The 24,436-nt window shown below is 40.5% G+C and overlaps 3 protein-coding genes across 6 annotated transcripts; 1 reads left to right on the forward strand and 2 right to left on the reverse strand.

Annotated features, from left to right (window-relative positions):
- Positions 1 to 559: 559 nt before the first annotated feature.
- rbm12 (RNA binding motif protein 12) lies at positions 560 to 8,312 on the reverse strand. Of its 2 annotated transcripts, XM_058631018.1 has the most exons (3): positions 8,165 to 8,312; positions 5,458 to 5,526; positions 560 to 4,343 (listed from the first exon to the last, which is right to left on the reverse strand). In XM_058631018.1, exon 3 carries the CDS (start codon positions 4,313 to 4,315, stop codon positions 1,607 to 1,609), a length of 2,709 nt encoding a protein of 902 aa, XP_058487001.1. In that variant the 5' UTR covers positions 4,316 to 4,343; positions 5,458 to 5,526; positions 8,165 to 8,312; the 3' UTR covers positions 560 to 1,606. The 2 variants fall into 2 exon arrangements, with proteins under 2 accessions (XP_058487001.1, XP_058487002.1); XM_058631019.1 differs by lacking the exon at positions 5,458 to 5,526.
- Positions 8,313 to 9,132: 820 nt separating this feature from the next.
- Positions 9,133 to 17,132, reverse strand: nfs1 (NFS1 cysteine desulfurase). 2 transcript variants are annotated; one of them, XM_058632613.1, is made up of 14 exons: positions 17,033 to 17,132; positions 16,748 to 16,949; positions 16,314 to 16,390; positions 15,433 to 15,549; positions 15,109 to 15,192; positions 14,431 to 14,583; positions 14,239 to 14,332; positions 13,934 to 14,068; positions 12,720 to 12,877; positions 12,530 to 12,635; positions 11,870 to 11,951; positions 11,579 to 11,662; positions 11,088 to 11,177; positions 9,133 to 10,583 (listed from the first exon to the last, which is right to left on the reverse strand). In XM_058632613.1, exons 2-14 carry the CDS (start codon positions 16,854 to 16,856, stop codon positions 10,520 to 10,522), a joined length of 1,353 nt encoding a protein of 450 aa, XP_058488596.1. In that variant the 5' UTR covers positions 16,857 to 16,949; positions 17,033 to 17,132; the 3' UTR covers positions 9,133 to 10,519. The 2 variants fall into 2 exon arrangements, with proteins under 2 accessions (XP_058488596.1, XP_058488595.1); XM_058632612.1 differs by having other exon boundaries at positions 16,748 to 17,082.
- A 1,705-nt stretch (positions 17,133 to 18,837) lies between these two features.
- On the forward strand, positions 18,838 to 24,436 carry c6h6orf89 (chromosome 6 C6orf89 homolog). 2 transcript variants are annotated; one of them, XM_058632897.1, is made up of 8 exons: positions 18,838 to 18,994; positions 20,399 to 20,665; positions 20,879 to 21,044; positions 21,458 to 21,606; positions 21,791 to 21,945; positions 22,049 to 22,184; positions 22,339 to 22,462; positions 22,833 to 24,436. In XM_058632897.1, the coding sequence occupies exons 2-8, from the start codon at positions 20,477 to 20,479 to the stop codon at positions 22,913 to 22,915; spliced, it is 1,002 nt and encodes a 333-aa protein (XP_058488880.1). In that variant the 5' UTR covers positions 18,838 to 18,994; positions 20,399 to 20,476; the 3' UTR covers positions 22,916 to 24,436. The 2 variants fall into 2 exon arrangements, with proteins under 2 accessions (XP_058488880.1, XP_058488881.1); XM_058632898.1 differs by lacking the exon at positions 18,838 to 18,994 and adding an exon at positions 19,027 to 20,146.

A 24,436-nucleotide genomic window follows, 5' to 3' on the forward strand; every position in this document is an offset into this window, starting at 1 on the left:
AAATAAAAAAGAAACTGGCACACAAAAAATAAGACATCCATGTCAAATACATGGCAAAGCTGGACTAATAAAGCTTTTTAAATTGGCAACTGGAAGCCAGCTTACACTACCAAGCTGAAAAAGGGCATTTCACCCACAAGTCGAGCCGAGATGGGCACACCTCATTTAATGAATTGATTCCCCACTAGCGCTTGTATGTTGGTGGACAGTATTCTACTTGAATGTCATAGTGCTAGACTTGAGAATACATGGAATACTCAATTTCAGTCACAGGATGAGCTCAGTGTGAGGGAGGGAGTACTTCTGCTAAATGCTAACAGATATGCTTTCATATTGATAAGTCTGATAAAAAATAAAAATAAAAATTAGCCTCATCTCGAATACTAAAGCAAAAGTTAGATGAGACAAACCGCAGTTCACCTCATAATACATTGAAAATGTCTACATGCTCTTCTGTATTCAAAATGACACCAAACCAGCTGAAAACCCCCAGTCACCTAATAACTCAAAAAATAACTTTCTAACATAAGACAGGAAAGAGAAGACAATCATAAGGAGCTGATCGCAGGTGAGCATACGTGCATCACGAATGTCCTTTTTATTAACCAAAGCAAAGGAGACTCCACATAATGTATGGTTTCATGATCATACACATTTGGTGACATTGACAAAAAGGAACAAAAAAATTTGCTTTAAGTTTGGAAACATCCAAAACAGTATCAAGCATACATACAACAAAAAGTTACCAAACTAAAAAATGCAAGAACTCATATCAATGCTCTCAAGTCCAAACACCTGAGCATGTACTGTGAATACTTGGTAGTGACAAGATAGCATCGCTGAAACACAGCAACATCAGAAGTGTGACAGAAGAAAAGGATCCCAAGTTATTTCTAAAATAATACAAGTAAACAATCTGTCAATCCCACTTCCACTGAGCACAGCAAAACAGAAATGCGTTTTCATGATACCAAAGCAACTGAGTCTCAGCCTTTTACAATGACAGAGATTTGTGTAAGAATAATTTTACTATAGCAATGCGGCATGTCAACATTTCATCATAGCAACTGATCCTAAGCATTTGTTCACAGCACAGCTTAATTATCATAATTTTATCACAGCAACAGTATGCAAAGACCATAGCAACAGAGCACCAACATTTCATTTTCATCTACAGCGTGTTTTACCATTGAAAAGGTTTTACCATAGCAACAGAGCATGTAAAGACTTAACCATAGCAACAGAGCACAACATTTAATCATGTAACATACAGTGGATTTTCGTCATATTTTTTACCATGGCAACAGAGCATGTCAAATTTAAACCACAGCAGCTCAGGATAGAAAAGACCAAAATCCTGTTATCATCATTAGATTGCGCTATGAGAATCACTGCAGGGAAGAACAAAGTCTGGATCAGTGTTCCCACTGGACAAACTGCAGGGGTGGGTCTTACCTGGAACTATCTACACACAACAGTTAAGTTTGAAGGCCCAAATTGGGTATGTTTTATGTTGGCTTTCAAGAACAAAGGAGATCCAGGTAGATGCGACATGATTTATCTACAGGAAGTTTTTTTTTCTTCTCTTTCTTTTTTGAGCAGGGCATTAGCCCAGGCTTATCTTGACCTTACGAGCTCCAATAGGTCGGTCATTGAGGTCCATGACAGCGGCAGATGCCTCCTCGTGGTTCTGGAAGGCCACCATTGCCTCACCAGTTGGCAGGCCTTTCTCACTGAACTGCAGGCAGACTGAGCCTGGCAATACTTGGTAGCCATAGAAGAAGTCCATGATCTCATCCACTGTTACAGTGAAGGGCATGTTCTGGAGTTTTACAATTGTTGGGCCAGCAGCAACACGTTGACTATTGGGATTGTTGGATCCACCAGGGGCTGGCTGGTTACGGAGACTGTCAGTTCCTGGAGTGAACACTTGCTGTCCACCAGTAGTGCCTCCACCTGGACGGTTTTGGTTGCTGTTAGCTCCTCCCCCTCTGTTCTGTCCTCCAGCCCCTTTTCTGTTAGGGTTGTCAAAAGGCACCAACCCTCTAAGCCCATCTTGACTGAATGGAGCTCCACCCCCAACAATGGGTCGAAAACCCGGTGGCTCCAGGATAGGAGCTCCAGGAAGACCAGCAACAAGTGGAGGCGCCACACCCAGACTCACATCCCCTAGCCCTGCTGCCATAGGAGGCAGAGGGGGAGGGCCTGCCAGCCCATTCCCTGGGGCAGAGAATGGTGTCACAAATGGGGAACTGTTGGGATGGGTGAGATTCCCCATGGTGTTTCTGAGAAAGTTAAATTCTTCCCCACTAATCCCAGCAAATGGATTGATCTGGGGCTGCTGGGGACTGGGCTGGTTTTGCTGGTGCTGATTCTGATTTTGGTTCTGCTGATTCTGGTTGCGCTGGCCCCTCTTGTTTTGAGGAGGAGGATTTCTCTCAATTTCCTTCATCTGCTCAAAGGTTACCAGGTGGACAAATGCATCGCGGCCATTGAGCTTTTGGCGGTGCAATCTTTCAGCTTTGCGGGCATCATCCTCAGTACGCAGTTGGAAAATAGCTTGCCCTAAACCATTACCATGGCTGTCTGTCAGAACCTTAAGGGTTTCCTCATAAAGCCCCACACCCTCCAAGAAGCCACGTACATCCTTCTTAGAGATATTGTAAGGAATATTGGTGATATGGGCACAGTTCCTTGGAGCTTTCAAACCATCCAGATTCTTGCCATCACTCTGGGACGCTTCTCGTTTGCGGATGGTGTCAATTTTTTCATGCATTCCCTTTCGAGTGATTGGGTGGACCTGGATAAAGCGGGTGCCCATGTACTGCATGTGAGCACCTAAAGCAGTCTTATAATCCTGTTCCGTTTTGAACTCAAGAAAGCCCTCTCCTGTGGCTCGCCCATTGGGTCCATAGGCAATGTAAACACTGTCCTCCACAACGGCCAAATTCTTAAAGAACTCTTTTATCTGTTTTTTGTCAACCTCATAGGGAAGGCCCTTCAGGTAGACAGAGAACTCCTGTCGGTGAGGAGATCGTGACCTTCCTCGCTGATCCCTGCCTCCAGACCCGACATTACCACGGCGTTGCTGCTGATCCTGTAAATTAAAGTTGTTATTTGACTTGCTGATATTGTGAGAAACATGGTCAACCATATTGTCACTGAGGTTGGCCCACTGACGTTCAGAGGATGGGATGATCTCAATGAACCTTTGGCCCATCATCCCACCTCCCCGCTTCACAGCTTCAAAACTCTCCTGGGGTGAGAAAAACTTGACCACAGCCCTACCAGTTGGCCTACCCTGTCCATCCCTCAGCAGGTGAACTCCATCCACACCGAGACCCCGAAAAAATTCCCTGACCTCAACCTCTGAGCAGGAGAATGGGAGATTCTGCAAGAGGACAAATAACTCATCTGGACTGGCTGCACCAGTGGCTGCAGCAGCAGCGGCCTTCATATGGGCCTGAAGGCCAAGTGAGGCCAAAGGGGAGAGAGGATTAAACAGCATATGGTTGGGAGTTCCAAGAGGGAGGCCAGAACCCAGTCCCCCTGGGGGTGGAAGAGAGGGATTGAAGGGAGGCAGGGAAGACATGTGGGGAAGGTGAGACATAGGAGGCACTGGAGGTCCTTGGGACAAAGGGGAGTGGGTAGGAACAGGGGGAAGTGAGGAAACTGGAGGAGGAACTGGAATGGTGGGCAATGTGGGCATGGGTGGCATGGAGGGCATACTGGGAAGTGAGGGGATGGGTGGGGGGCCTGCAGTAAGGGATGCAAAAGCTGTGGTGATTGTGGGAGTGGAGCTATAACTGTTGGGGAAACAAGGTACTACACCGGCCATGCTGGCTACTGCTTTGTTGCTTGATGGTTCCTGCGTTGAGCTTGCTGCCGTTACTGTGGTGGAGGCATTACTAAATCCTTGGTTTCCATGGTTTCCACTTCTCCCGCCTGCTCCTGGCTGCACTGTAGGTATAGGAGCTGCACCTGCTTGTCTATTAGCATTTCCTGTTGAAGGTGTAGCAGTTTCAACAGCACCTGCACCAGCCTCAAACCTGCGACGGCTTAGCTCGATCATGTTCTGCATTTCCGTCTTACTACTAAGCAACAGCGAAACCTTTGATCCCTTAATTGACCCGCCTGTACGCATCATCCCCAGCCGAGCATCTTCATCAGTGGCAAAGACGATGAACGCCTCACCATGTTCACCCCCTACGATGTGCACTCCCCCGTCAGGGATGGTGAGGCCAGAGAAGAAGTGTCTGATGTCCATGGTGCCAGCCACTATGGGCAGACCCTGCAGCCTGATGACTACTGCCATCCTGACTGCTAAACAACAGCCCTATAACCTGGGGAGAAAGCAACACTACTGTCAGATTAAGAGCAGAAAGAGGGAGACCAATGGTTTCCAGATGTTTTATTGAGAACCTAAGATGTTACTCAGATTGTGAGGTAATAAAGTATACTTCAACTCTCCTTAGATCAAAATATCTAGAGAGCAAGTTTTCAAGTTTGTGCAACTGTCTTTAAATTCTGACATTTGGAAACCAGTGGTGTTTGAAAAGGATTTGGGTTGAAATCGGCAACATTTGTAGAAAACTGGCAAAAAAAACTAATAAAACTAAATAAAAACTAGCCATTGGTAGCTTTCAATAAGCAGGACTAACTTGACACAGCACCTTATTTTTTGACCCCAATAAAAACAATCATGAGCATTAGTGTAGCTTAGTGTTACAAAAGAAACACAGTATAGCATAAAAGAATGGCACAGACGTTAACAGAATAATATTTACAAAGAAAGCTAAAATCATAGAAAGGAACAACAGACTTTCCAGGGAAACAAAACGCCTTCAAGTCATTTGATTGTCATAGCTGATACTGCACTTATGCATTGTATTTTCTCTTTTCAACTATATGGCATTATGCAAAGCAATTTAAACAAACCAATTAATTACAATGAAAAACTGACCGAGTCATGTATCATCTCCTGATATCAATCATTAATAAGTGTGCTCGACTGTATCAATTTTCTTTTTCGAATGTAACCATGCACAAGGGTGGTCATCATGACTCCTCAGGAATTATGATTGGTGTCTAACCTGAAAACCCATTAAGTATTTGAGCCACATTTATTTGGGTTTCTGCAGACCTGTAGGTTTCCGTTTAAAACTGGTCAGCTTTATATCAAACTTACCCATAAAATGTCATGGCAAATTTATTTAGCTGAAAATTAACGTCTAATGAATCAACCGAAGTGCTTGTCAAAATATAATCTAAAACTCCAATTTCCAAATGTTTTGCAACAGGCAAGTCCATATAAATTTAGTTGTGAAATTAAGTCAATAAAAATATCCATTACTCTTTCTACCATGCAATGCAAAGATATTGCAAATATTTTTGGCTGAGTGTGAAACATTTCGTGCAACAGTAAACCTTCAAAGTCTCATGCAACTTGTAACTCACCAAGGCAACTAAGCTGTGTGAATAGATTCACTGTATACCAGACTGATGATTTCTGTAGAACACTGTAACCTGGTGAAAAAGTAAGAAAGCAAACATTCCTGTTCAAGACATCTCATTTGAATTATCCTTTTAAAGAACAGACAGATATTATACTAAATTCCTGTGTCTGATATGTTGGTATTTACAGCAGTTGGAAGGTGCTTTATCACTGTAAGTGAATGAATCTGATTAAGACTCAAAAGTATCAGATGAGCTGGATATTAACATGGTATTGTGTATCGTTTATAATTTCAGTGTTACTACTAGATGTTTTTTCTTCCTCAACACAACACAGAAAAACTCAAAAAACAAACAACTACAAGAGACTTACAAAACCAGCAGCGAGGAACAGCAGAGGAACAACCATATTGAAACCTAAACCCATCATGACCAACGCTGGCATTGTACACCAAATAACTACTTGATTCCAAGTAGGATGATACAGTGGTTTAACTAACTGACAAAAACCAGCAAACACCATCCGGCAAAGAACAAACACAACCTCTTCCAGCAGCACTTAATCAGTCAAAAGTATTTCAGCAACTGGATGCAGACCACCACTACATGAGTGACATGTCAACCAGAAAACCTTACGTACATTGTCAACAAAGGGTAGCATCATATCAACAATAGCAACAGCAGAAACATGTCAACAAAGCAAGTGGCGAATCATCCAACATTTAAACGAAAGCAATTTCAAGTACATGTAAACCAGAGCAACATCAGCATTATGTAAACCATAGCAATATTAGCATTACATCAACCAGAGCATATTTAGCATTATGTAAACCAAAGCAACATCAGCACCAAAGAGGATAGCAGCCGTTCAGCAGGGAAAGCAAACGGAAGAGAAATGCGAAGCAACAGGAGCAACAGTGATACAAACTCATCCAACGGAGCAATCCTTTACATAAATACATATGGATTCCAAGACAACTTCCATCCTTTACAACCAGACAACACGTCAAGGTTCTGCATGGATATCTCACAAAACTAAAATGTCAGCCACACTACAGCCCATAAACTGAAAAATGATAGCAAATGTTGTCTTAATCAGGCAGATACCTGAAGTTCAACACACCTTTCAACATGATACCTGTCAACATCATCACTGACAGTAGTGCAAAGCCCAACCACAGCATGGAAAGAAAACACTGATACTGTATACGAATGGCAATTTATTCAGCACTCCAATGGATTTTCATTCTAGACCTCACCTTTCTGGAGTGCCAACCTGCGGGAAGCATCAACAGCAGCAGAGAATGAAAACTTAGGACAGGAAACCACAACAGCTAATAAAGTCCAAAAGACAGCCAGAGTATCCAAAGGTTTCAGTAAAACTGCAGTTTACGCTCACAAACAGAGAATGAGGAAAATCCACAGCCAGAAAACCAGAAAGACTTTCAATATAGTAGATTCACAAATAAAAAGCACTAGACAACTTGGAGTTTTCTAGTCTACGACATGGAATGCATAACTGTCCAAATGTCATCAATCTCAAAACAATGAGTGGAATACTGTGCCTACTGCCTAGACGACATAACTCAAACACAAATATAAAACTACTACTATAACAAGGATAAACCAACCTAAACAACAATAATCTGAAGTGATTATCAGGAGCAAACAGTCTGAAAAGTCAGAAATCCACTGAGATGTATGCACATCCTGCACTGTGATCCAGACACAAAAATCAAACAGAAAATTGGATTACAATTCCAAATTCATCAAATAAGGAAATGTTCACCTGCTCTACTGATTCAAATGTAGTGGCAATGTATGTGTTAAGTAATTAGACCTCTGCAATATCTCCTTTTCACCTGAAAGTAACAAAGCCTACCTAGTTACAATCAGCTGTTTGAGTTGCCTTAATTGTAGCAGAGACACCGGATCGAAATTCTATTTTCTTGCTTTAGAAATTTACCACAGTCCCAGTCTTTGCAACAGTGACACCAGTTTGGGAACATTTGGGGAAAGTTCAGTCTTGTGGAAAAGATTGCTTTCAACTACAAACTATGTTTCAAACGAATGTATTACTCAAACTGCTCTCTGATTCACGTCGTATTTTACTGAATGAAACCCTAAAAAAAACTCTCAAAGACAGGTGTCATTCATCTTTGACCAGGAGTCTTCATGCTCATAGGCGATGACGTTGTTGGGGGTGTGATGTCACGCCCGATGATGGGTAGTGGCCGCAACAAAGCCGAATACTAAAGAATCGCTCGCAAACACAGCTGTTCCCAGATCAAACTCAGACACTCATTACACAAATTCAATGCGACGAAAAATCGAGAAAATTTGCTAATTTCAACAGAACATGTTAAATCTCGAAGAATGTGTCGCTCGCTAATTGTAGCTTCGGACAAGACACCATTTTAACAAACTTGCCTGAACATTTCCAACAAACAATTGTGAGAAAATACAAAGATCAAACATGGATGGTCGACAGCGACACCGTAACACTCACATTTACATAGTTAAAAGTGAGATAATGTAGCACAGTTTAACTACCCGAGCAGGCTAACGCCCCGTTAGCCACCTAGCTGCTCGTGAACCTCGCTTTGTGTGTCAGAGTGAAGCAGCGGGCAATATGTTTAACCAGCTCCTCTAGCGCTCAGCCCTCGGTGTGAGTGCGTCACTGGGCGAAGTGCCGCCGCTGGTTTCTTACCGAGAAATCTGTGAACAAACACACTGAGGTTTAACTCATGAACGAGGTCTCTTTTTCTTATGAGATCTTCTTTCCGCAGGCAGCCAGTACACGAAATGTCGGCCCAAACACCGCGAGAGGAGACGTGCAGCCGCGAGAAGATGCCGCCAGCCAGCGTTTTCCAGACATAATGCGGCAACTCTCCCTGCTGGCTGAAATAAAGCTTACACTTTTGGGACTCCCTGTCCCAACTGCGTGGAACCCTGAAATAATACACACTCCATTTATGTTTGTGTATACTTATACTTATACTTATACTAGTTACGTGAATTCATCTTTCCGACATATGTATTTATCTGCTCTGGCTTTGACATTTTACACAAACATGTTATCTGGTCCACATACTGTGTGTACACTCAGACGAGTCTCTCATCAATCAGCCATGTCCTCTGTCAGATCCTAGTCTCACACCTTTGTCAGTCTATCTCAATATACAGTGTCCTCACCTGGAACACAGTCTTAAATACAAATTGTCAAGTCAAATTATCACAATCTAGTTCAATTGTAGGAAGTATTGCTTTATATCACGGTTGGGTGGATAACTTAGAGGAAGTGCTGTGCTGTTTTAAGTGGATGTTTTTCGGGCTGTAAGTGTGAACATTTTCTGGCCTAATGGGGGCAATGTCTTGCTGGTTTTGGTAGACATCTTCCACAGATTAGTAGAGCAGCAGATAAATGCCCATATTTCAGAAACACAATATGTATGCATTAATGTATGCATCACATTTATCAATAATTAGATGCTCATCTTCACAACAGTTAATTATTTCCTTTTTATTTAGCATTTTGTTTTACAGAGTTACTTATATAGCGTTTTTCATGAACTCAAAGTCGCTTTACCTTAAAAGCACAAGAATGAAAAGGCAGCTATAAAGCTATGCTTTAAATGCTGTTATGCTGCAAGTGTACTTGTCTCAAGTTGTCGAAAATAAAAAAGATGAAACAGAATTTTATTGCATAGCCATTAATCAGCAGTTTATTGGACAATAATATATTATATGACAGTGTCAGAGGCTCAGCTGACTACATCCAGGAACACAATGTAATACAACAGACAAAAGTACCAAGATTTGTCAAATGACCCTTCTGTTTTTTGGGAATCAGCCTCATCATTAATCTTTTTAATATGTGGAGACTGGATTGAAGCCATTAGGTCTTAACCATTTCAGAAATGTGCTGTTGTGGTCACAGCTTCAGTCTTAATAGTGTTGATACCAACACTGTTTGATTGGATGTTCACTGCAGACTGCTGTTGGTGCACAAACAAAACACTGACGATGAGAAACAAAGTGAATTTAACTTTGTCTTGAGTTGTCATTACTAGCTTGACCTTTGTCATTTACGTTTCCTGTCATCTTCTTGTGCATCACGATGTCATGTTGGAGATTTTTTTATCGGTGTTTAACGCGGCTTTTTTAAGCATCATAATGCTGCTGGTTTTACTGGAGTTCATCACCAAAATATGGCAATTATGGTGTTTGTTATGATGACTAGTTAAACCTATGACATTTTTCATGAATGAAATTCATCTTTTAAATCCATTGTGTAAGAATTATGAGACTGCAGACTGTAACAAACGGAAGACTCCTCGGCTCACCCCTCTTTCCCACTGCATCAGGGAACTATGGTGGTCTTCACATATCAGAAATTACATTAAGATATTTCCACATCCACTTTTCCCATCCTCTCAGCCTTTCCCTTCCTTTTAGTTAGTTGATATAGCTTAAGGGGAAACTCACATCCATTTGGGCTGCTGTAGAAACATAACGGTGCAAGATGGAGGCCTCTGTAAAAGCTTAGTCATTAAAACAGTTTTTAAGTTAAAGTGATTATATACTTTTACAAACATACTTATGGGTAGTATTATTAATTTCTGCCAACAAAAACCTTTTACAGTTTTTACCAAAACAGTTTACATGTTGAAAATGAAGTTGAAACACTACCAGGTTCAATTTAAATGAACAGAAACCTGACAGCCCGACTACAGCCCTATCTGTGCCATGATGTCATTTCCTCTACCATGATGGGGATATAGATTCTGCAACTAACCACAAAGTACTAGGAAAGTAAGATGTCCATAGATTAAAATAATAATTTCTCTCTCCATAATTATATCTGAAAATAACAGAGATTGCTGCTCGACTCTCTGAGCAACATCTTCTGAAAGCAAGTACAGAATCTACTGACACACAGAGCTATAGCTACAGACTTCAAGTAAGACAGGACGTTTGTGCGTGTTTGTTTACAGGAAGAAAAAAACTAGTCCGTTCACAGATTTCCCTGGGAACCAAGAAGCAGACTGGTAGTGGGAGGAGTCTAGTGCTGCGTCCACTTGATGCTCTTCAGGTCGATGCCTTCCTGAACCATCTCCCACAGAGGACTGACAATGAAATAGACGGCGTTATTAGGCGAGGCATAAAATTACAAGTATTTTTAAACTTTTTAAGATTTTAAATTCCAGTTAATTCCAAACGGAGCCTTATTTTTTTTTTCATTTTGATCAACAATTTCAGTAGTAATAATAATTTGTTTTCAACACCTAAAACTCAGACACAATGAGTGCAACGTGATTATTACACAGGTTAAGGACAAAACAACAAAAATGAGACAGTCACACTTTCAATGTGATTAAAAAAAGCTGCACATAAACACACTGTTTGCATGTGTGAGGTTGAATGGTAGTTTTGAGTGGTGTCATCATCAAGACTAGAAAAGAGCTAAACACACACCATTTACTTAATTTTAATGCACTTTACAGTTTGATAATAGCGATAGTAACAGTGTGGTAATAAGAAGATAATATTACAGCAATACTATATTTCCAAAGTAATATCCAGGTAGAAACATTTACAAACATTAAAACATTAGAATCAGCTGAACTCACCTCATCTCTCTGAGTCTGTAAACCTGTTGGATACATTTCTCTGCTGTGTAGTCCACCTCCTGCTCTGTGGTGAATCTGCCAATACCAAATCTGACAAAGAAGCACAGGTTTATCAACCTACACTAGACTGAACTGAAGTCAAACCAGAGAGCATAAATAAAAAGAAAAAGAGAAATACTCCAGTCTGTGTCAGTGTGATGTAAAAATACATTGAGTGACTGTACAGTTTGAACCAGGGCCCAGAATATCTTATATCAGTAATATATGACATAATATATAAACCATTAACAGACATTACTTTTGAATTGAACGTTTCTACAATTTCTTTCAACATATGAACTCAGGATTATGCAGAGAAAACAAATACAGTTACAAAAAGTTCATTAAAATCAGACTGTAGTCAGGATTATTATCAATCAGATTTTTATCTTGGATTGCATTACTATAGTGATCAGTATTACATTACAGTGAGGGTTGATGAGCGTCCCTACCTGATAGAAGAATGAGCCAAGTCCTCATCTGCTCCAATCGCCCTGAGTACGTAAGACGGCTCCAAAGACGCTGACGTGCATGCACTGCACATACAAACACACACATTTTAATCTATAAAACCTCAACACTTTGACATGTTGAAAACAATTCCCTCTTTAAAACTATTTACAAAACTACAATTGATAACTGTCATCATCATGTCTGCTAAGCTGCTATGCTAAATTTAGGTAGAATAACAAGTGACTACACTTCTAATTAGTCAGCAGGTTTCTCAGAGTTGTGTGTCTGACCTGCCAGATGACAGAGCAACATCTTTCAGTGCCATCAACAGACTCTCCCCTTCCACATAGGCAAAGGACAGGTTGATACAGCCTGAAAAAAAACACACACACAAAACACACAAAGTCAGTTTAGTTAATCTACCTCATTCATCAAGTTAACAAGCTTACTATGATGTCAAGTTGATAATAACCACATGCCTGTGATGTGCATTTGTATTTAAAGTCCCTGTTAAGTGAAAATTCTCTTCTGACAATTGTGATACTAACCACCTTGCCAAATATGATTAATTAAAATAAACGTTGATAATTGAGACTTCAAATCATGTAAAATTCAACAACAATCTCTGCTTGGAGACGTTGGGGGCATGTCTACTGGAGGAGCCGAACACTTGACACAGACATTCTGGTCTACTTGCTAAAATAAGGACCAATGTGAACAATTTCAAGACAAAGTCACCTCAACTATCCTGCAAACCAAAGGCGTAGGGGCAGGTGCAGTTACTCAAGAGTGAACGGTAAACACTGATAAAGAACACAGAGGGCTTTTATATTTTTATATCATTGCAACATTTGAGAAGTTACACTAACTAGGGCTCAAGCGAAGTGCAGAAACTCTGTATTTGCTTTACAGGGACTTTAACTTCGTTCTTTGTGTGTGTGTGTACCTACCAGGGTATCGTTGCTCTGGATCTCCGTTCATTATAACATCTGGTAGCTCAGACATGAGCTTGTGGACCAGACGATCAGCCAACATGGACACTCTGTCATGATCATACTGCGCACACACACACACTTATTGAGTGCCAGGATGTGACGACACATTTGCCGAGAGTTGGAATATTTGTCTGTGTTGTTGTACCTCCATCTCCTGCTGGGCGATGCTGCAGGCAGCTCCCAGTCCCACAACCAGTGGGGTGGGGACGGTGCCAGAGCGCAGCCCCCTCTCCTGCCCACCTCCATTCTGCAGAGGCTCCATCCGCACCCGGGGTCGACGACGCACATATAAAGCCCCGACACCTATACAGTACACACACACAAAGAACATCTGACTCACAAGCAGCATGACTGATGGGGCCTAATTTAAAGGATCTACAGTGCATGGTCTAAAGTGTGTGGCACAAGGTCTTTGGGGCACACTTGCTAGTTACACAGCATGTAATTTATCCGCAATGTGAGGTGCAAGGTGCAACTACGTTGTATTTAGTGTCATTCCCTGACATGGATGTAGGTGGAGCTAATATTGGAACTACAACTCATTTTAAGACACCTACGCACTGATGAGTACAAGTACATTAGCTTCCTATACAAGGTGGGCGGGTGTTGGTTGGAAACTTGCAATGACAGGTGGGCTACGTTGTGCGTCACTTTTCGTTGGGTGTAAGCTAGAACCCATAATGTATCACACGACATCTGCAGAGTATTAGGCTTGTATTCCTGGATTAGTCTCCTGTAAACGCATACGCTTCCCTTTATTGAATTACACACTGACATGATGACAAAGACCAGTTTTCTTGTTTGACTGTTCAGACATGTCAGTGTTTTTGTGTGTGTGAGTGTGCAAGTGACTGAGAGAGGGCGACATTTTCACCATTTTGGTGGTAGTTTAACGACATATTTCAGATAAACAAAGCTAGTTTAGCAGCAGTCCTCTAACTTCTCTCCCCCTCTTCATCAGCACCACCGCCTCACAGCAGAGTCTGCTCCTCTTCCTGTTCTTCTTCTTTACTTAATTTTCTCATCTTTAGGAACCTTAGATAAAGTGTCGGAGCTTTTTACATCCAGGTGAGACACATATGTGGGACAAAGAATGCAGTTACAGGCACTGACAGTTTTTATATCGACACTGTGTCTGAGGAGCTGTTGAGATAATTGGGGCTCCTGTGCGTCATGAAGGCACATTTTTAGACACGCCTACATTTTTTATTTATTTTAAAAAGACTACTAGAGAGAGTAGTTTTTTTTCCAAATGTCCTCAGCCACTATTTTCTAACATATATAATGGGTGAAGACAAGAAGTGCTGCATTGGCTTTACAGGACCTTTAAGAGGTAAAACTACTAATGCTCGGGCCGACCTTTGGGTCCATAGAGCTTGTGACCGCTGATGGACATCAAGTCAATCCTCCAGTCGGAGACATTGATGGGAATTTTTCCGACAGCCTGAGCAGCATCAGTGTGGAGGAAGACTCCTCTGGAACGACAAATCTGACCTGTGAACAAGAGGAGAAAGACTCAGTGAAACATCTGCTTTGCTTTGATCAGATCAGGGCTTCCGTGGAAAAGTAAAAATCTGGGGAAGGATCCACATGTTCACAATGACATGATTTAATCTGAATCACTAAAACACAGATGCAATGAAATGTGGAATTTTCATAGTTACCAATTTCTTTGATGGGCTGCTTGACTCCAATTTCGTTATTGACAGTCATCACTGATACCAGAGATGTGTCAGGACGCATGGAGGCCTCAAGGAGCTGAATGCACACATAATGTTTAGTGTTCATTCATTACATGTTCTCTGGACATGCTGTAAGTGTTCACGTGTGACATGTCTGTATGTTCCAGTGTGTACCTCCAGATCCAGCAGTCCATTCTTCTGGACTGGCAGGTAAGTGATGCTGAATCCTTCAGCTTCCAGAACTCGACACGAGTCCAGGACACATTTATGTTCTGTCTGAGTGGTGATCACGTGACGCTTCTTACCCTGGTAGAACCTGGCCACACCCTGCAAGATAAGAGGTGTTGGGATCAATACTGATCTCCAGAAAACTGGACTCAGTCGGTCATGTTTTCTTTTTCACTTTCCTTAAGGTGCTGCAATTTTATTGTGTTCTACTGATCTACTGAAGTATCATGTCTTTATTCTGTGTTCTATTTTTGTTCCTGTACTGTTCCCAGTGGTTTATTGGGAAGTTAGTGGGACATTTTCACTGTGTTCCCAAACTGTTTTAAATGTCCATGTTGCTTCTCATTCTTTTGTTTTCTTGTTCTGCTCTTAGGACATTGTCATATGTTCACAATATGTTCTTATTGACAATGTGTTGTTCTTAATGTGTTCTCATTCTGGTTTTTGCTGCTGTATTCTGTTGTTCCTCAGTGTGCTCTTGTTTTTTTTTACAGCGCTGCTACTGATCTGTTCTCAGTAACAAAAAAGAAAAAACAAGAGAAAGAACTAAGGGTGAAAGGAAAAGGATCAAATGTGAATAATTTGAGAGCGGCTTAATAATGGGGAAGAGGTGCAGAGACCGACCTTAATGGCCATGTTGTTGGACTCAGTTGCTCCACTGGTGAAGATTATCTCTCTGGGATCAGCTCCAATCAGATCAGCAACTTGCTGCTCAGGGAGAGAAAGAGAAAACAGTCAATGCCACATTTACAAAATAATATAAATGAGAATAGTAAAAACAGTTTTAACATTACCACAAAGTACACTGTTATAAAAAGTAAGTTCAGTAAGTTGAGGCCTAATTGAAGGCTGAACACGAGGAGGTGTAATGCTGCCCTCTACAGTCTGACCCAACCACCCTCTCATCTCCCCAGTCTGCCTCACTGAACAGATAGATTGTCTCTCTACCTTCCTGGCAGTCTCCATGGCCCTTTCACTCTCCCAGCCATAGGCGTGTGTCCTGGAATGAGGGTTACCATAGTAATTCACCTGGTAGGGCAACATGGCATCCAACACACGGGGGTCCTACACACACACACACACACACATAAATATATATTGCACACAGAGACACACACACACATATACAGTGCTTCATAAATGTATTAGACCACCTGTAATAAAAATGAGAAAAATTTTTATTTTTATTCTTTCAAAAACTTGTTTTAAGACTAACAAAATATTATTGTTATTTATTTGCCAAATTACTAACGGAATCCCCCTTTTATCAGAAGTCAGAAATTAATCAAGCATAACATTCAAAGTAAATAACTATAATTTGATTTAATGAGCTTTACTCTTTTTTTCTGGGTTTTTTTTTCTGTTCAACAGTGCATTTGAAAATTATGGATAACAACAATAATTATATTTTAGCATTTAAAATCAAGCGGTTATTAATCGATGACTAAATTAATTGTAAACTATTTATATCACCGATTGTTCGGTGAGTGTGTTTTCAATAATTAAAACAAGTTTCTCTGATTTTTCAGCTTCTTAAATTAGTATATTTTCAGGTTTCTTCGCTCCATATAACAAAGAAATCATTAAAACTGTATCATTGTGGTTGGTGGACAAAACAAGACATAAATGATGAGAGCATCATCATTTCCAGGTTTGGTAAGACCAGCATTACAGCATTTTCTGACATTTTACGGACCAAACAACTACTCGGTTTATTGAGAAAATAATCGACAGATGAATGGATTGCGAAAATAATCAGTTGTTGCAGCCCCTTTTTAACAGTAAATGATCCCTTCACTGACTTTGATAGTTTGATAGACAGGTTTTACCAAAGGTGTAGTGGCCTGGATGTCCATGTAGAGCGGGCGGGGTTCATCTTTCTCCAACTCACGTTTCTTTATCAACTCTTAAACACAAAACAACAAAAACAGGGAGACAGTCAGTGTACTTTGATGATGAGCTTAAACTCTGCACCACGTGCTGTATATTTAGATACAACTCATACACAACTTTGATGAAGAAAAATACTTTTAAAGCTAAAGCACAGTCACGTGGAAAAATGTATATGAATACATAGTTAAAGAAAACAATAAAAATTGCTCGGAGAAATGTTTGTAAAAATCTTTTTTCTGTTTTTATAATCATTGCGTAAGTCCGCTTGAGGCTGATGCGAAGTTTCTCGTGCCCTTACTTAACTGCGTCACTTTAGGATGTGCTCCATGCTACAGCTACTCTGAGCCTTTATAAACACAAATGCCGGTACCTGTCTTCAGAGTGCTAGCGGCTCTGCAGTCTGACGGTGGCCGGGTAAAAGGAAACCAGTTGGCCGTCCTGAGGAGACGGGAGGAGATGGTCCTGCCCGAAGAGAGCATGACGAGGGCGGACTGGTTTCGCCTGGAAACCTGATAGCCTCTGGTAACAGCAACACAGACCTCGAGCAAAATACCACTTCCACCGTCTACTCTCTGCGGAGGACAGAGAAGAAGATTCTCGAATATTTAAGAAATTTGATAAAATGTGGAGGTTGATTTAGTTTGAGAGACGGTACCGCCGCCTGTTAGTCACATCCAGGTCAAAGCAGCGTTGCTCTTTGTGAAGGTAGCCTTGATAACAAACGGTAAATCCGGTTACGACCTTCAAAGTAAAAGAGTTACATAATTTTACTAAATGGGCGGGACGATGACGTCTTTTAGCACCTTTTATAATTCATATTCATAAAACCAGAATCATTTCTGAATATTACTGTCAAAGAATATGTTTTGTTTGCCATTGTTAATTCATCTTGAATATGGAAACATGATAAACCTATCTATCCATAAAATACTGGCATACCGGGAGATACTGCTGTTATTGCGCCATACTATTATTTTACTTTTGTTCTTATTTATTTAGTGTTGTTTTGTTTTTGCTTTATGATGAAAACGTCTTTTTTATAGGCTATTATAGTTAAAAACGCAACGTAAATGTTTTTTTTTTATTATTATTTCTTTTACTTTAGTTGACTTTCCGGAAATCTAAGTAAAGCTATACTGCAGCTTGACGCAGGTCGGTGTCGGTGCTGTTTCATAGTTGCACAAGAAACGGAAACGGTTGTGTGTGTGTGTGTTTATGTAGTCTGCGCTCTCATTGGTCGAGCTGTGTTGTTTTGGTTCTGTTAGAGGCGGGGCCAGTATTTTCTTCAATCTGTCCTCTGATTGGCTCCCAAGACATTATGACGTAACAAGAACGTCGACTTGTAGAGGGCAGCGTACTCATTTACTGCCGTAAATCATTGGAAGGAGACTTGTATTTATTATTATAATATCATTATTATTATTATTAGTAGTAGTAGTATTTAAATATAACAAAGCATGTACAAAACAAGGCACTTGCAAACATTGAAATTAGAACACCAGGCTTCGCTGAAATTGAAATGCAAAATTATTAAATGACTAAATAAACACAAATAAATAAGTAAAAAGAATACAAAAAGAAAAGGGCTCATCCTCAATGGAATCAGTCAAATAAGAATTGTCTTCATATTACTCAGGGAAGGAGAGGTTTTGAAAAATCTGCATTTAGAAATAAATAATTTGCAAAGTAGCAACAGATTAATCTAAATATTTAAGTTTTCTTTTTATATTGTGTGATGTCTTTATGTTATATTATGTTGTCTAATGCACCAAAGCAAATAACCTGTATGTTTACTATTTACTTGGCAATAAAACTGCCTCTGATTCTGAGATTATTTAAAAATAATAATAATCAAGACAAATCTGAATCATAATTTGACATGGAAAAGAACAACAACTTGTTTGTTGCCTCATGGTTAATTGATCTCAGATTTGTCTGCTGGATATATTTCTAGAAGAAGACTTGCTGAAACACGGGTCAGGCTTTCCTGTGTACTCTTTTCAGTTACACTGAGCAATTTCTTGTTGCTTGGTCTAACATATAATGATGATTTAATGATGAGTGTAATTTCAAATCCTTAAAAAGTTTACATTTATAAATCTAAATGTACAAAAGCGAAGTCCAAGTGATCCCAAATGAGTTCCCTTTGCTCCTTCCTTCAAAATGATAAAAAAAAAATTAATAACGACTTGCACTTTTGCTAATATCATTTATTTTAGTGATTAATTTCCTCTGTGCCTGTTCTTTGTCTTACAATACTTACAACACCATTTGCTCTACTGTTGCTAATATGAGAACCATCGTCTAACTCAGGTAAATATTGATCTTCATTTGCTTTGTCTCTGTTATTTTCTCCCACATCCTGGGAGGATGTGTTGTCCCATCGATTATACAGTGTGATTTCTGGGTGATGCAGTGTATGTTATAATCCCATAGAGGGCAGTGGTGTACACACATTCGTTTAAACGGCAAGAAATAACTGTAAAGAAGAGAACGTCGTCTGAAACCATACCCATCAGTTAGCAAGTTAGTTACGTTTTACGAAAAAAACATTTGTTTTGCACCGTGACGTTAGAAATGGGCGACTCTCTCTTGCGGTAGTGGATCTCAGTTTGAGGTGAGACGTGTCACTTTGTTTCTGGAATTAATATCTGAACGTGAGCGTGTTAACTAGCGAAGGCTATCACGGACAAGCTAACCTGTCAGTTCACTGTTAAACACAGCAGCTCCCGCCACACTCCCTCTGTAAAACATATATACGTGATTTCAATCGCGCCATTGTTTATCTAATGGATATTTTAATCAACGTCGTGTCACCTCGCTGTTTTTGCTCTGAGTCGAATGACGTTTAAAGCAGTTTTTCCGGTGTTAATGTGCCTTCCGGTTTACCAGCTGTTCTCCTTGCTCGTGCACGCGTCTTGTTCATAACCATGTGTCCTTCCCTTTATCAGCAGATCGATCACAACAAGTGTTACTCTAATTGAATAGTTATTTGTGTATTTGAACTCCAAAAGGTAGTTGTAAATATGTGTAATATTACTTTTACTCAGGTATGATTTGTATTGTACATGGCTCCTTTTAAATCGTGTGCATTGCTGAGTAAATAATGTGATTATTTATAATAATATGAATACACATAATAAATAAATAAACATTTCCTACATGGTGCAATATAAATATAAATGTGTGGGTGTTTTCTAACCGGTAACCAGTTGTTTTTTTAAGATTATAGCCGACAAATGGTTGCTTTCTATCAAAGCCATGGTAACCAGTTCTTTTTAAAAGGAATGGATGTCAAAAGGCAGAAGAAAAGGATTAGAAAGGAGGCAACTTAACTGCTATAAGATACACAATACCTAAGAACAGTGATTAAGAACTTCATACTGTGGAGGGCAGCATTGCATCCGTCAGTGTACAGCCTGCTGGAAAGTATTATTGTTTTCAACCAACAAGGCTAGGTGAATAATAAACTACACAAGTGGGTGAAGATTTTTCTGTAGAATGATGGCAGAGGTTGTGAGTTCAAGCCCCACCTGGAGTACTGCTGTTTTGGGAAGCCCACAGCCAAGATGAAGGGAACTGGGCTTGTAACCGGAGTGTTACCAGTTCAAATCCCAGGATAGGTCAAGGGCTGGGGTGCCCCCTGAGTAAGGTACCCGACTCCCATTGCTCCCTGGCTGCAGATAAGGGCTGCCCACTGCTCCTGTGCTCGGTTTGTGCGTGTTCACTACTGTTGTGTAAAAACAGTGGGTTAAATTCATTATCACTGGTGAGTGTGCAAATAAGACTGATTCTAATTCAAATATGCTTCTCCCTAGCCAACATCATGGGAAACATACCATTTCTACCCAATAATATGCAAATCCACCAACGGATTAAACCTGATGTTATAACTGCCCCAATAAATTTACACAGTATCTTGGCATATAATAAAACTGAAATATATTAATGTAAATTATGCTGATAAATGACCAGTGTTGAAAATATTGAAAGTGTCATCTTAATTCTGATCACTTCACAGGTGACACCATGCCTTTAGACCGTAAAGCAGCTCAACATCTAAGTGTTTGACCAAGAATCCACCATTACTTCTGCTGCCATGGGAACGACAATGAGTGAGCCGTGTATCTACGACAAGCTGTCGGAGAGCATCGACATCCTCAGACAGTCGGGCTACCGTTATGGCATGTCGGAGAGGGAGATCGAGAGGTTCATCAAGCAGGTCCTGGAGACCAACGAGCCCAGGAGAGAGCCTCCGCAGTTCCCCATCCTGACAGCCACCATCAAGGTTAGGCCTACCAATACAAATATGAAAGTTTGACAGAAAGTCTAATCAAATATTCCTTGAGGACCCATTTCAAGCAAAAGCACTTAATACATGTTACTGCCTCCTAAATGTGAGAATTTCTTTTCCTAGCTTCTTTTTCTCTTAATATTTCTTTATTTGGTTAGGAATTCAAATATCAAATGAATTTCTTGTTTTCTTCTGTTGTCATTGCAGTTTATGGTGGTAGTTGGTTTCCTGCTCGTGGTGATACTGGCCTTCACTTACCCTCAGAGTGGGCAACAGATTGGTCTGGTCCACCTGGGCTGTTATAACTGGTCGTCTCCCCTCAGTCATGTCCGCCTGCTCTCCCTGCCCATCGCCAAGAAATACAACCTTCAAGGTCTGTATATGGTCACTCATGTCTTTTACACTACATTACACGAAAACACAAAAGGAGCAGCCATGAAAAGTTTCAGAAGTGAAGTCTGCTGCTCAAAAAACCCAGTTCAGCCATTTGTCAGGATCAGTGCCTCTTGTCCCTGCCCACCCCTGCACCACCTCTGTATACACACAAACGCTCCCTCAGTCAGGTCGTGTAGTTTTGCTTTCAGATGAAGAGTGAAGCATTTAAAAATAATGTTACATCTTTTGTGTTCACAAAGACAAGAGGCAGAAGAATAACATCAATATATCTTTATTAAGTCACACACGGCAGCTTTAATATTATATTATATTATATAGTTGGCCCTAAAATTACATGCAAATGGACAAAGTTGAGGCACTTGATAATGGTTAATTTGTGCTTGTTTGCAGGTTTCCATGAGTGGTGGAGTGCAGGCACTTTACGACAGAATCTGGTCAACTGTTCAGGCTGTGCAGAGATCTCCTCTGTGCTGGAGGTCCCAGAAAGCCTTAGAGGGACGGTGACTCTTCGACGGGGGCCACAACTTGTCCTGCTGAAGGTACTGCTTTAGAGTAGGGAAGACATGGTTCACTGCTGCCACACCTCTTACAAAAAATATATTTGAAGATATTTTAAAAGTTGCTGAACAGGCCACATCAGATGTTATAGTTGTTGCAGTAATGTTGCATTCTTTTCCAATCTCTCTGAGTTGTGTAATCATGTCACCCATCCAACCATTCCAGGGTGGGGAGTCCCTCAGCATCCAGCGGCAGCAGCTGGAGGAGCTCTACTTAGCTCACTCAGGGTCCATGTCCATTCTGCTAGAGGATGATGACGAAATTATGCAGAACAACAACTTTGGCCTTCCTCAAGGACCCGCTAACTTCACCCTGCTCTGGTACACATACTCAACTGTGAAGTTTTCGTACCTCTGTACACGCACCAAATGGACTCGGTAATGTTTACAGACACTGACTGCTGGTGTTGTGCTGTGTCTGTAGGAGGTTCAGCTCTGGAGCGAGGGAGAAGGTGTTGAGGTGGCTCTTCCCAAAAGCTGAGCTCTGCCCCCTACTGGACAGTGCTGGGACCATCCTGCAGCGTTGCCTTGTCACCCACAGCACAGCTTCCCAGAGCAAGGTGAGTTTTTCTTTTTTTTTTTGCACTCATTGAGAGAAGTCTTTAGAAATAAAGATAAAAATAACAAATAAAGATAAAAATAAAAATAACATTTGCAACATGTGTACCCTGAGTCTTAAATGTCTGTAAATGTGAGTTGCTGTCTGTGTAACAGGGTGTCAGGGTATTGGGCTGGCTGGTGGTTGGTGAGGGGCTGCCAACAGTTCGAGTTCTGCCTGTTCAACGCTGTCAAAAACACTGCAGCTCCTTCAACCTGTGGCTGACACCTGGAGACATGGGTAACTCCTGCTGCTTCTGTTGTCATCCATAAACACACTGAACATGACAATGCACTGCCATAAAATAGAAATAGACAATTTAAGATGGAAACAGAACAGAAACAACAGAGGCTCAGATCTCTCACACTTGTACTTGTCTCTACTGCTGCCATTAGTCCACAAAAAATGAGAGATCAATGGCTAAAGACATGCTGCCAACTAACACTTGGAGGTTTAAATACAACACAAAACCACTGACAAGAATATTTCCCTATCAATATAGAGCTTCAAAGAATTAATACAGTAACACAACATGAAATATTGCCATCTTTTAGTGTACTGATATTTCTTTACACCCTTAGATGAAAGTTGTTCTCTTTGACCTGTCTAGTGTATGCTGACCCCCGTTACTGGCAGATGGAGCTGTTCCCCGGCCGAGGCCAGAACATCATCTGTGATGGATCGGCCTTTTAATGTCGGTGTGAAGTGACGAACGAGAGTTCAGGAGTGGGACGACGCAGATCAGCTGTGAATGTCTGACTCCCGCTGAGGCATTTCGGAGTGCATGAGCCTCCAGGTGGCCTCGTCCACTGATGCCTTATAACTTTGTTCCTCAGTGAACTTCTCGGAGAACTGGAGAACACTGCACTCATAACTTTAACTTGTGGAAAAATGGATTTCCTACTGGATGCAAGGGTGGCGGTCAGAGGTTTGACAAATCACTTTATGACCTTGTGTGTAACTGGAGAACACGATCAGTCTGTAAACTCAGCGTTAAAAGCTCCGATGTTCTGCCTGTCCTCGTGCCATAGCTTCAACAGAACTTGACAACTAAAGAAAAACAAAAAACAAAAACGCCTGTATATCTGTTTCAGAAGGTAGTGAATAACTGTTGAGAGTGTTGGTCCTTAGCCTGGTTCCAGACATGTTTAATAATTGCCCACATCTCTGGTTTGTTCTGTCATAACTTTAAGTGCAATTGAGTGCATGGACATCATCTTTTTGTCTTGAAGATGTTTAGCAGCTGTGCAGGTTTTTGTACTGATCAATAACTCTTGATTCACACTGGATGCGTTCCCTCGTGTTTTTCATTTTCAGCGCCATCTCAGACTAATAGAGATTGTCTGAACGTCAGGGTTCCTGCAGCTGTTTGATCCTTTAAGTTCATTTATCAACTAAAAATCAAGCCAAAGCTCACTTTTCTTTATGTTGCCTCCATGTTCACTCTGTCTTTTTGTAGTGCATTAGTATACTTTTGGTCATTTTTTGGGTGTGGAATCTAGGTTCTATAATACATGCACAGTCTTTCACTGCTTTCTAAAGTTAATAAATACTTCACTTTCAGCATTTAATCTGGTAAAGGGGCCAGTTCACCCACAGGACAAATAAGTACATTTAAAATTAGCTTTAATTTCTAGGTTACAAACCTCAACTAATTTTTTGCTTGGCTGCTTTCTCTAAATTTATGTCTTGGCCTATTCTAGTTGGAATTTAGGTGAAAAGTTGGAATTTGTTAACTTACCCTTTAACAACCACTTACTGAGCTGACCTATGTGGCATCAGACACATCCTTCATGTCATTTAAGTTTTTTTTAATTTGACTTAAGATTTATGGACAAAGCTGCTCAGTAATTTATTGTTATGATTGTATGTAAATATTTATTAAAGCCATTAATTTGTGTGTTGTAATATACTTTTAATTTCACTTATCAGTACAACATGCAGACAGAAGTCAGATCATCTAGATCTTTTTTTTAGTTAAAGAAATGCTTGGTGCATGAGTTTCTGTTGTGCAGAGAAAGTGACTATTATGAAACCAGTTTGACAGTAAATGTCTATCACATTTTAATTTATGTGTTTGAAATGTGGCTCCTTTGTTTTGTTTTGATCTAAAAATTATTTTATTTCCAACAAATCAAAAGGGCGAGTCTTCTGAAATGTTTGATTTGCCTGGATTTATCATAGTTTTGAGAAAATAAAAACTTTTCGCTCCCA

The sequence above is a fragment of the Solea solea genome, chromosome 6 (genome assembly GCF_958295425.1).
Source record: "Solea solea chromosome 6, fSolSol10.1, whole genome shotgun sequence".
In the NCBI taxonomy this organism is placed as follows: Eukaryota; Metazoa; Chordata; class Actinopteri; order Pleuronectiformes; family Soleidae; genus Solea; species Solea solea.

Coding starts and splice junctions, on each gene's coding strand:
- rbm12 (XM_058631019.1), bottom strand. CDS start 4,315: ATGGCAGTAGTCATCAGGCTGCAGGGTCTGCCCATAGTGGCTGGCACC.
- nfs1 (XM_058632613.1), bottom strand. CDS start 16,856: ATGCTCTCTTCGGGCAGGACCATCTCCTCCCGTCTCCTCAGGACGGCC. Junction 12,878..13,933: donor CAAGCTCTATGGACCCAAAG/GTCGGCCCGAGC, acceptor TGTACTGTATAG/GTGTCGGGGCTTTATATGTG. Junction 10,584..11,087: donor TACAGACTCAGAGAGATGAG/GTGAGTTCAGCT, acceptor TTTCATTGTCAG/TCCTCTGTGGGAGATGGTTC.
- c6h6orf89 (XM_058632897.1), top strand. CDS start 20,477: ATGGGAACGACAATGAGTGAGCCGTGTATCTACGACAAGCTGTCGGAG. Junction 20,666..20,878: donor TCCTGACAGCCACCATCAAG/GTTAGGCCTACC, acceptor TTGTCATTGCAG/TTTATGGTGGTAGTTGGTTT. Junction 21,946..22,048: donor GCTAACTTCACCCTGCTCTG/GTACACATACTC, acceptor CTGTGTCTGTAG/GAGGTTCAGCTCTGGAGCGA.